Raw genomic sequence first — 12898 nt, 5'->3', positions numbered from 1 at the left:
AATTGCGATAGATATTTTTTTTTTTTTTTTTTTTTTTTTTTTTTTTTTTAAATGTACAAAGATAGAGTTTTTGTAAATACGCTAAATATTGTATATTACAAATTTTTGCCGCGTAAAAAAAAATGATTAAAATAATTGTTTGAGAAGAGAATAATTATCTGTTAATTGCGATAATCAAATATTGCATAACGATAGATAGTTATTACCTTGCTACTTCGCGAAATTTTGGAATCCTTAGGATATACGCGCGATATTTGCATTTAAATTATGCGGTTAAATTTTTGTGATAGCGATTATTGATGCTTACTTGAAGAAGTCGTCTTTGCAGAACACGTGGCCGTTTCTCGCGAAACATTTGTCGGTCAACCTAGCACCGCAATCCCGACACGTGAGACATCTTGCATGCCAACATCTCTCGAGAACCCTCAAAACGTATTTGTCCAAAATAACTTCCTGGCATCCACCGCATTTTGGTATCGTGGCTGTAATATATAAATCGAGACGGTGAATAAACGAAGTGTATAATATAAAAGAACAACGAAAAGCATGTACAAAATATATACAATATATATGTATATGATAATGAAAATGTCGAGGCATCAATCATTTCCGAGTTATAAATGATTGAGAAAGGAAGGGCTTTTCGGAAACTCAAAACTTTGTGGGGGAAGTTAAAAGACTATTAAAATTTCTGGTAAAAGAAAAATTACTTTAATAATATTTTAATTTTAATTTAAGGCTTCGTTGTAAAGATATATGATGTGAAAAAATCATCCCTTGACATTTTTTGAAGAAAAATCGTCTCCAAATGATCTTAGCAAGTGGTGCGGTGATCCTGGGATACCCTGTATAATTTTTATTTTATTTAAATATATACTTAATACAGTTTAAAATAATATATTATATTTTGTCACATACGCATATGAGATACATATTACATAGTCGATCTTAACCGCAGTACATTATATAATATCTCTGTAATATCTGAAATAATTTCAATATTAAAAAGTAAATCGATTTTGTCATAATATTAATATTCTTCCGAATAAAGAATGATAATTTCCTATTGTTCTGCATAGCGCAGAATTTTAGCATTGACATAAAAATTAATATAGGCTATTAATGTGTTCAGAATTTATTTTCGTAAATTTCAAGCTGTGATATTATCCGGATATATGTTTATTTTCGGTATTCAAAATATTCACAATAATATTCACGGGAATCCGAGCATTTGCAGTATAAATTATATGTGTTTCGAGTATTTTCCAAGTATCCATTAGTTTATCTACGTGGGAAAAGAGAAAGGCTATGAAAGACCGATACTGTTAAATTTGACAGGTATATCCGATATTTTCCTAGATAGACACTCAGGTAGCAGGCATAACAACTGAGATACCTTAGCATCGAAATATATTTAAAAACCAAGAAATGAAAAATATTGAATTGCTACGCTATCGTGACGTAACGCCCATCCTTTTCGCGTATCACCAGCATCCGGGAAGTTGAATTAACGACTCGAAGAAGCGAACAATTTGAGGAACGTCGAAAAGAGCTTCTCGGAGCTTCTTATCGCGCGTATCGCACTTGTCGGCACTTACGATGAAGGATCGCCGGGATATGGAGCGGCAGATGATCTAGCTCAATGGCAGGCTGATCTAAGGGATACATGCCGCCGTGCGATATCGTGGAATCGATACCATCGAGACGATCCGCGCCGTTGCGTTGCTCTTGGCGAATGTTGCGTGACTCCGGGCTGCTCTGCGGCGTTAGAACGTCGTGCCGCTGCGATCGGTACATCCCTTCCAGAGGAAGAGCCTCGCACCCCAACAACTCGAGTCTTATCTTGGTCATAACTGCTGCCACTTGTCTCGCCCGCAGTCGCGCTCCCTGCTACAATATTGTATCATCTACCGCATTCCCGTCGTCTCGGCGAACGAATTCGCGCTACGAGACTGATATCGTGTTTTCTTTTTATCGAGACCGTCCGATATCTCCCTTTCCCCGTTAAATGTAAAGGCACTGCGTGAAAGAAGAAAATCCTGTATCCTTGTGAAATAGTCGGATTTATCTCCGAGATGGGCGCAGCGAAGATGAAGCTTGGAGCTTTCTTCGTGCGCGTTCAATCTTGTAGAATAAACGAGGATACATTACTTTAATCTTAAAAATCGACTACAAGCTCCGCGGCAAATCACCAATCCGCATCTGTCGTGCAGCTTCTCCTTCGGGGTCAGACACTTCGGAATCTATGAAACGCACGAAACTCGCTTAAATAACAGCTCTTCAGGTACATCATTTTTTGAATATAATTCTGGATAACGTCGAACATACGCTCTGCGAGATTGTTAATGAACGAAGCGAATAAACTTCATCTTATCGGACCGATACTCCCTTGAACGGTATCGTCACGCTTACGGGAAAGGGGAGAAAGAGCGATCTCCGATACGACGAGTACGGTGCAAGGGTACGCGCACGACTGTCTCGCTGACGATGACGTTGCTCGTGCGCACGTGATACTCATGGGTGTGGCGGCCGATCGGGTGGGGCGAATGCCTGGATTATTGGGTGCAGGGGCACCCACCGGATGCTGGCGTGGGTGCCGATTGGAGAGACGCCCGACCGCCTCTAATATGGCGCACGCCATTCGACTCGGGTGCGCCGAAGTCACCCCCGCAAAGTCGCGCGAAGGGACGATGGGCTTGAGGATCTTGTGGAGGGAAGAGAAAGAGATGAGGGTGAGATGAGATCTACCATCCTCGTCGATCGCCGTGACGATGGAGGGCGATATTTAATCCTTTCGGACGCGAGACCGAAGATGCTGTCAGATGCCGTCGTTGGATGCAAGCCGATTCTTTTCTGTGTGCGTGTATACGTTTTTTATTCGCGCGTTGTTGAAAGTTAGATTGTACGTTTTCAAGGGGGATGCTGATTTCTGGTAGCCGGTATTTAGGTTGATATGCAAAAAATCGATATATGCACTTTCCTGAATTGTTTATCTCCATTAAAGTGATATGAGTATTAGCGATATTAAAAAATGCGTTTTATGTAATCTTACGTATTATTTATTATTAATTTTTCATAAGCGTGATTTATTTTCATAATAAATGATATCGTGAAATGTGCGAGATTTAATTTCGTCGTTTATTAAAAATTCTTCTCAAAGTATATATATTGTCTATGATAAGAGACTGACTTTTATAATGTCACATCATGTAACATATTGTATTTTAATACGAATGAATATACGAAGAATCGCATAATACGCATTTATTGCAAACAAACTGCAGATTTATGGTAAGATGACTTATTGGAAGCACAGGCTAGGGAAAGCCACGTTCTCTGTCTCTGGGTATTGAAAAATCCCTGAAAACACGTTGTGTCGCTTAATAACTCGAAGCTGCTGGTCCGTCATGGATTACCGATGCATCGCGGCGGCTCTATTCATTGGAATCGTCGCGCAAAAAAATTCACGAATCATCCCTCGAGAGTTCCTTTGAGCTCGGGCTGCTGATTCTCTTCGATTCGGTAAGCAACGAGGAGCCGTAGCAATAAGTAAGGATAGCGGCTGGGACCTGGGTATGAGGCTCGGAGTAAAGAGGAAGAAAGGAGAGAAAAAGAGACGCGGTGAAGGGAAAGGGGGCGACAGGACACAAAAGGAATCCAGCGAAATTAAGAACGATCACGGGGATGAGGGACGCCATTTTATAATCTTGAGATCATTCGCGTATATATATATATATCTTCCGCAAATCCTTGTTTTCGGTTTATTTCTAATCGATTAGCCTTAATTAATTTTTAAATTAATAGTTCGACGGATTAGCCGCGTTAAAAAGCAAGAGGATTATGTTAAAAAATAATTTATGTTGTATAATAAATTCCCTTGTAAAATCTAAATTGTCGTTATAAAAAAAAAAATTTTTAGAAATAGATAGTATGTGGATATTATTATTGACTTACTTTCACACACACTCACACACACACACATATATATATATAATTTTATATAAATATTTAAGATGTGAATTTATTTTTTATTTAATTTAACATATCTGTATTGTAAATATTTTAATTTAGTATAATAAATATTATCTTGCTGTATTTAAAATTTATTATTAATTTGCTAAATTTATTCATTTAACAGTATTATATTTCTGTATTATATTTATTTCCCTTATAACGGTTCTACGTTTGTTTATATTTTAGTCTTCTTTTCAGCAGGATAGATCAATTTTTTTCCAAAAAATATTTCGCGCGACCGATCACGGGTTTTTCATGGCTCTTTCCGTGAAATATATGTATATATATATACGTACGTTTTATGCATTCAGATACGTCGACGGAAGTGGGCGCGCATAAGGATTTTGATCGATACGCACGATATTTTTTTAACGCATCGCGACGATCGTTGAATTTTTCCACCTGACCACGGAATAACAGATGGCACGGTGCTTTCTATGCGCGCACAGTTGATGCCCATAAAATCTGTCATGCATACGCGTCGCCAAAAGGGTGTACCGCCGAAAGTAAGCCACGCGATAAATGAATGTCAGAACTGCCTGATTTTTATATCAAGTGTATCGCACCCACATGAATACGCTAAATATATGTCATTTTTCACGCAGGGCATAAAATATTGTATATTTCGATTGAGAAGGTTCGAACTGTTTCAACGGTGTATTATATGTAAAATAGATTTTAAACTAATTGTGTAATTTTTAATAGAATATTTAAATTGTAGGCTTGACAGAAAAATTTTGAGTGTCAATTATCTTCTCTTCGTTAACAAGAGCAAAAGAAAAGATAGAAACTACTGATAAGGCTACTTATGAGTAAAATGTACAAAGAAAAATATCAATTTTCTACAGAAACCCGGGCTGAAACAAAATTACGATTTAATAAAATATTTAATAACTATTCCAGTTCTGCAGTTTCGGTTCCTTAATAAATAAATGAATCGTTTAAATTACGATTTCTTTTAGTTACGGTTCCGGTTCCTTTAAAATTTTTGCTCTTTTAACTTCTTTCTACTTAACAAATTATATATTATTTTTTATATTTCATTATAAAATAAAGAAAAAAAATTATAGCAAATGTAATGAGTAATATTTTTTGCTTTCTTGAAAAAACAAAACTTAATTCTAAAAGTAATCATCTCTATGCATTCATTGTGTTTTATTCATTATTTTTTCTATCTTTGACTTTTTGAAAATTCGATTTTTATCAGATTTATTATTATTTTTTAACAACATTTTCTCTTTTATCTCTGACTTTCTAAAACATTTATATTACAAAAATTAAGAAAAAAAACAGAAGAGAAAGAGAAAGAAAGTTCTAAGATATATTACAATCGAATAAAATACTTCATGAAAATAAAATATTTTATAGAAATAAATTGTGGCGTGCAAGAACCGAGATGGTACCGAAAAGAACCGTAAATCGAAAATCATTTAACGATCCGGTTATGATCCTGATTATAAATTTAATAGACTTTCAATACGGTTTCGGTTCAATAAAATAAAAAAAAAAAAAAAAAACCCGGTCAGTTTTGATTCCGGTCCGAGTTCTTGATTTTCTACACATTATATATTAAAAGATATGTATAATTTCTTTCGTGATGATTTATTTAATAGCATATTGTATTTTGCGTAATTAATTATATGTTTTGTAAAATATGTAAAATTGAAGATTTTACTCTCCGTCTTGCTGACAACTAAAATTCATCGAATTTCTACCTAAAGAACCTTGTAAAACAGAGTTACCTAGGAAAGTTTTGTACGAGATATTCCAAATATCTTGTCATCCAAAGAAAGATTACGAAGACTAATCTTATTGCCGACGATATCGTCGATTTTCTCATGAATGCGATTACTGTTTCCTCTCGCGAATCGTACGCGAACTCTTGATTTCGACGACGACCCTCTTGCAAAATCGGCGACGGTAAAGGGTGTCTTTGCGATTGCGCGACCTCGTGATTTCCGTGGGCGTCCTTCTACTCGAGCTTCGATCACGCGAAACCACCCTTTGTCGATTCCGTCGCACACACGTCGACACGCCTCCGTCCCCGGAATCGTCCGTCATCGTAAAAAGCGTCATCGCGGGGAGGCTACAGGCGTGTAGCGTAAGCTCATAAGAAGGGTGGAAAGCTCGTCGAACCGCTCGTTTCGCGCATCTTAATTCATACGGATGTAAAGTTTCTGACATCGCGCCCTTCCAGGAAAAAAAAAAAAAAACTTATATTAAGCATCGGAGCAGCCACGCAAAGTTTTTTTTTTAATTCGATATAATAGATGTACATATATAGTATATATTTTATTTTGCTCTTCTATTTTATTTATACGATATTTTATTTTTTAATTTCTAATATATATTTATAAAATATGTCCCTCAAAACTTTCTCTCTCTCTCTTTCTTTCTCTGCTTATAGAAAATATCAGCCAGAACCAATTGTCACGGATCGGAACCATGATTAGTGAACGGAGAAGTGACCGCTATGAAATATAAAGACCCATATATACGAGGCACGTTTTTTAATTTAACTTGCTCCAAGCCGGATGAGGAGAGATTGGTAGGATGAGGTGGGAGAAGACCCGCGAAGGTAGTTCAACTTGGGGGAATACGACTGCATATAATCGAATTTGCACCGGAGAGATCTCTTTCTCTATGGGCGTTTCCATTACGTTGGCGGGCGATAAATTACGCCACCCTTGCCGCGTAAATAGATTTGAATTTATGCCGCCCGTTCTGCCCCATTTACGCATATGGTTTTTTATTCCTCTTTCAACGGTGGCACGTATCCTTTTGACGAGCCGTCCGTCGGTTAACTCGTCTCGTTGAAATTTGCATGGCAAAAAGGCAGTATTTCTTAAACGCGTTTCAAACGTATTTTGAACTTTATTGGAGAAAACATTTACTAGAAATGCGTACATAAGGTAATTAAATTAATTAAAATGTTATAAATATATAACATCATATTAATATTTCTCATATCTCACATATTTTTTTTTTTTTTTATCAGTAATATTAATATGTGTTTGTATCTTTGTCATAATAGGACATATGAAAATCATGAGTAAAGGGAAGCAAAATAATTTAAAATAATTTTTTAAATTTAGAAAAATTAATTTTTGAAAATTGAAAACTACTAAGATAATTTAATACAAATAAAATAATAAATAGAACTATAGCTTCTTTTAATTTTTTTCAAGAGAAATACAATTTTTCTCTTTATACATCGTTGACATATATTGATAATTGAAAAAAGTGGAAAGAGATTAATTTAAAAGAAATGCGTATAATTGTTTCTATTAATCAGTATATTGTATAATATAGAAATTGTCCTTCAATGCATCATAATTTAAAGCGCAAAAGTAAAAGTAGAAATTTCTAAAGATAAAAGAAGACTCTTATATTCTTACAAAAAGTTTATAAGCGCGTTATTAAAAGTATCTGGCTACTCCACATTTTTAAAAATCATTGTAATACATAATTTGTGTACGGATACAAAAATAATATAAAAAGAATCTCCAATTTGAAAGAAACTTCAATTATTCATGTCGGTGGAATGAGGAGAAAACGCCGAAGGAAGAAGATAAAATAGTAAAAGGTTTTAAACCCCTTATACATTTCAAATGTATTCTTCTTTATGGCTAATATTTTTCTGCGGAAAGCAGGACGCGCGTTTCAACGATCCTATCTCAAATCTGGAAACGGGATCCAACTCCGTACGCCAGGCAAAGTTCTGCCTCCTCGGACCAAGTTGCAGCCAATATATGCGAGTCGGTACCAGATGTGCCATTGTGCCGGCGTCGAGGAAGAGTGAATCGCGCCGTAGGTGTACGTATTCAGGGCGCGCATATCCACACCGACGAAGGAGAGGAAAGCGGGAGCGGAATGAAAGAGACTCTCGCGTGGGTGCGCCGATATATGGTAGGACAATCGTGGGCGCCTCTCCCGGCTTTCTCCTGCCTCGAGCTGGGTTCGGTAGCGCCCGAACCCTGCGAAAAGCCCCTCGCAAAGCTATACCTATTGTCATCCTCTCTCTCTCTCTCTCTCTCTCTCTCTCTCTCTCTTTTCAGCGTGCTCCGACGATTAAATAAGCTTAAGTGACATACGGATGCGCATTCGCCCGATGCACTTGCAGCGCGGAGACCTTTCCGTCTCGCTCGACTCGGATTTACCTAAGCAGGTACGCGGTCGAACTGACGCAGGAAAAATTTATCTGATCAAAGAGCTATAAAAACTCGAATCCAGAGATGAGAATAGGTGCTTCGATTTTCATTTAACCGAAATTAGCTAAATTAACATTAATGAAGAAACGATATTAACGATAATTCTAAAGAAATTTCAATTGACGCAACTAGAATGGAAACTTAATAATTAATAAATAATAATAATTAATAAGATAATAATAATTAACAATAATTTTGTTATTTTTTCGTATTATTAATATTAACAATTTTATGACTCAAAATATTGTATTAATCCTTATTAATGTCAAATTGATAATTCCAAGATTTAAGCAATCGCACGATATCATTTTATCATCACCGGGGTTTTAGAAAACTCCGCTCTCATATATGAATACAGAATCCACTAGCCATCGCCGAATGCGCATGTACAATATATCGAGGGTGATTCCGGGCTGGCAATAAAACGAATCCCGAGGTGTGCCTAACCAACGATATTAATAAATCCAATATCTTCCGACCGATAAAACGGCAACCGAGCCCCTCCTAGTTTCATAAACAGTTGGCCCGTTCGTTCGTGTGCGCGCGCGGAATCGTCAGAAATTGTGCAAACGCGTATAAAATACGCACAATGTGTCCGCGGAGCCGCGTAATACGCGTTGCGGCTCACGAAACTTCCGATAAAAATATACGAGATTTCGAATCGCCCTTCTACGACGAGAGAGCAATCTTCCGTTTCGAGAAATTACTTATTGTCTTTTATTTATTTTACGAGCACCGCGTATAATAATAATATTATACATTAAAATATATTATATAATTTAATATGTTAAATTTACATTACATATCCATCATTCCTTCCTTCTTTATACCAATTGAAATCATTTCGAAAAAAGATCAAAATAACTCACAATGGATTCTTTCGTGCAAATTACGACGCCATCGACTGTCATAATCGACATCGTGTTATCAAAGCAACGAGGTTTACGAAGATACGAATAGAACAAGTACAAGTGTAGAGTAAACGTGGGTTTCCCCGCGCGGACAGGATGGTCCCCCCTGCCCCCCCCCCCCCCCGCACGCATTATTTATGCGCACCGCCTATTGCGTGTCGTGAATATACACGCGCGCTTCGACTCGCGCATATGGGGACATTAGCTACCCCATTAAACATTTCATCCGCGTGCTCTGTGTCGCGGGGGGGAAGGAAAAAAAAAAAAGGACGTACCTGGACGATTCGCCGGCGAATCGATCACTTTCGCCGATACGCGCAGGGGTCCCCGGCATGACATTTGCAAATTGCACATTGAATCAAACTCGAGCGGGATTTATGGGAGAAGAATTCCAAGCTGCATAAGAATTTGCCAAATTTCACGAAAACTGTAAATTAAGAAACTATAAACTAATGGTTTAAAGTTTTACAGTTTCGATGACTCGAGAAATTTGAGAATATGTAAAACGGAATTTGTTTGAAAAATTTGGTATGATACTTAATAAGAATTCCTCCGAGTTATCACCTGGCATTTTATTAGATAAGTATTATTATACCGTTAAAGGAAAAAAAAAAAAAAAAGTGCGATAATCAATTAAGGTGTTCAAATGTCTAAAATAATTGACAGCCTCGTGTTTTACGGATGAGGAAAAAAATCGATCTCGTATAATCGATGACGTCACATTTCGATCGCGATAGATATTTTTATTGCTGCTCGCTTAGCCCACTTTCGCGAATCGTAACAACTCACGATCACACGGCGTAATAACGTGCATCGGTATAGAGATATCTGTCAGCGTGTATGTACACACACGTGCGCGCACGTTAACGTGTACATCCGCGCCTCCGTATAACGCCGCTCGGTATATGTACTGCGGGTTAGAACATTTAGCGAGTACATTAAGGAAATTGCGTGGACTCTTTGCACCGCACCCTGTTGCAGACTCGTGCCGTATTAAAAGCACACACGAAGGAATAAGCATCGGGGGCGACTGGAGGTGGCCTCTTCCGAAGCAGTGTCTCTCAAAGTCCTTGCGAATCGAGATGAAGAAATAGGAATCGACACGATGCCTTTCTTCGATCTTTCTTTCTTTATTCGCTATTTTATTTTTTATAAAAAAAAAAATTAATATACACGTATATAATTCTGGACGGGGTAGCCTTAGAGTTTCATCCCTTATGTACAATAATATTAAAGTCAATTTTTCTTTTCCTAGAAATGTCGAGGCATCGACAATTTCGAAATAGATCGAAGAAATTGCTCATATTTTTTAATGATAAATCTTTCTTGCTTTTACGATTTGAGACCAGTTTATTTTCGTTCGCCGCTGGTTCCATCTGAGAAACTCTGTCGTCGACGGCGAGGCAACGCTCTCACCCTTCGGGCGCATCGGTGTAAGTAAAGCGACGCGGATAGAAAAAGACGAGGCACACGCTCTCTCGGATACCGTGTAGTAGTATATACCGAGTGATACCGAGGCCGCGTGAGGGCGAGATGAAGGGAGATAACGGGCACAGGAGGGGCCCCGGAGAGAAGACAGAGGGCCAATGGGGCGGGGAAGGGAGTCGTGGAGATCCGAGGGTGGAAACGGGCTGCTCCAGACCCCGGATGAGACAAGTAGGGTCAAGTGAACTAAAGCGAAACTACCGGGGATCGCGGGTGTTAAGGGGACAATATACTGCTCTCGTACCAGGCGGGGGAAGTGGGGAGGGGGGGGGGGCATCCCGGGGTGAGTCGGAGATGGGTTTAATCTATTACCGACTCGGGCCAAGTGGCTTCTTGTTACACGCTCGTTTGGACGAGACGGAATCTCCGAGAAAACCGATATGACGGAAAACGCGAACGAATGTGGATTATGCGACACTATGTTAGTTCGCGTTATATACGTTAAGAAACCTTTAATTTCGATTTCAATCGTCAACAAATAATTGTATCTTTAATTGTTTCTCTTTTTCTTTTAGCATATCTGATCACATATTTTTTTTTTTTTTTTTTTTTGCATTTACGATTTGCAAAAATATATATTGTAGTTTTAGAATCACTCAAAATCACTTATTAACGCAATCGAAATAATGTATAAAAGGAAGAAGAATAATTTCTTATATGAAGAAAACTATTAATGTATTCTCGATCACTTGTGCTTTAATTAATGACGACAATTTGTTTTCGCGTTCCTTCACGGTACGCTGATTTAATTTTCCATGCCGGAAAAAGAGACAGATGTCTTTAATATTTCGCCCTTGTCCTTCCCGATTGACGAATCATTCGCTCCGGGATTCGTAAGCGGAGCGCGACGTCGCGTCGCTTCTACGTGGACACGTTATTTCCGGGGAAGGTCAACGTAGCCGGAAATCAAAAGGTCGCAAAGTGCTCGACGTAGCGGGACGTTATTAATTTATTTTTCTCGGCTCACCGAACGCACAGCTGCTTTTAAATCTGCTTTCACGCGCGTGAAACGATTATAATTACACGAGAAATATATATTTTTATTTAAAGATTAAAACTTTCCTTAGATAATATTCTCTTTAATTCGGTTTCATCGATTTTTTTATTATAATCTTATATATATCTATAATACACGAGATTATTTTGATTTTTTACCGATTTGACATTTTCTTAATAACAGGATAAATTATGTGCACCTATTAAAATAATTTATGAAAATCTAGATAATTTTACGTATAAAGATTATTTTTTGCCTTTTTATATGTGATATCTATTGTGTTAATTTTATCAAACTGCAAATCTCCATGTTTCCGATGTTTAGATGCGAGAGATATAGCTTATGAATATTGATATTATATATGGTGTGCGTATAATTTTGTATGATTATAATATCTCTCTAAAATCATAAAAGAATTCTATTAATTTTTCGCTACATCAATTTAATACTCTCTTTCGATCCTGTTATTATCTCCGTGTGTAAAAAATTCTACATAGAATAATGCATATCATTTCTACGCTTTACTTTATTTATCAAGTATGCGTGATCTTTGTAAAGCTATAATAAAATTTAATTTTTCATGTTTAAATACGAATTTGGTCGGTTTCGCTATGAAATTTGATCATTAAAAAAAAAAAAAAAAAAAAAAAAAATACGACGAGACATTCCAAATAAAAATTTCTTTTCTTAACACTAGTACTGTATTAAAAACACTAATCACGATTATCATCCTCGTCGTGATTCAGTATGAGACCAATCCCCTTACGAAGAAAGGTCTTCACTCCGCGAAGAAAGGTCGTGAACGACGGATTCGTTTCGATTCTCACATTATATCACCAGTGCATGTCCCAGGAGGTAAGTAACCAGCCGAGGGAATTCGCCTGGGAATTATGAGAACGGCATGGCAAACGCCAAACCCAAGAGTATCCGATGTATTCGCTAGCATATTGCGCCGTGGAAGCCCCCGAGGGCTTTCCATGCCAGGAGTCGAGGTCGAGCGCGAAAACAAGACAGAAAAAGAGACATAGAGAAAGGCAGAAAGAGATAGAGAGAGAGAGAGAGAGAGAGAGAGAGAGAGAGAGAGAGAAAGAGAGGACGAGAATCAACGAAGAGAGGACAACCCGCTTGCGGGGCCCATTGTGTTCGTGTTGTCGTTGTTGTTGATGGTCTTGCCGCCGCACTTGACGCGCCCGACGATGATGGCACCCATGGGTGCCAATGAGAGCTAACTCGGATGCCTTCTCTCACGATTAAATTCGCGTCCGTGCTGGCGCTTTATT

The 12898-nt window shown here is 37.8% G+C and overlaps 1 protein-coding gene across 4 annotated transcripts in view; it reads right to left on the bottom strand.

The window, feature by feature from the left end:
* Positions 1-12898, bottom strand: part of Lim3 (Lim3 homeobox protein) — a 43359-nt gene that overhangs the window by 5842 nt on the left and 24619 nt on the right. For 3 of the 4 annotated variants that reach the window (XM_070302198.1, XM_070302199.1, XM_070302200.1), the window contains one exon: positions 308-482. In XM_070302198.1, the coding sequence (XP_070158299.1) occupies positions 308-482 (175 nt within the window). Of the gene's footprint in view, positions 1-307; positions 483-1598; positions 1852-12898 lie in introns of those variants that run through there. The other variant, XM_070302201.1, reaches the window with a different exon arrangement.

This window comes from Polyergus mexicanus, unplaced genomic scaffold (assembly GCF_030449975.1).
Source record: "Polyergus mexicanus isolate NDT 795.1 unplaced genomic scaffold, iyPolMexi1.0 SCAF_9, whole genome shotgun sequence".
Classification (NCBI taxonomy): Eukaryota; Metazoa; Arthropoda; class Insecta; order Hymenoptera; family Formicidae; genus Polyergus; species Polyergus mexicanus.
The sequence above is the reverse complement of the archived record's forward strand: the minus strand, read 5'-3'. Positions and strand labels throughout refer to the sequence as shown.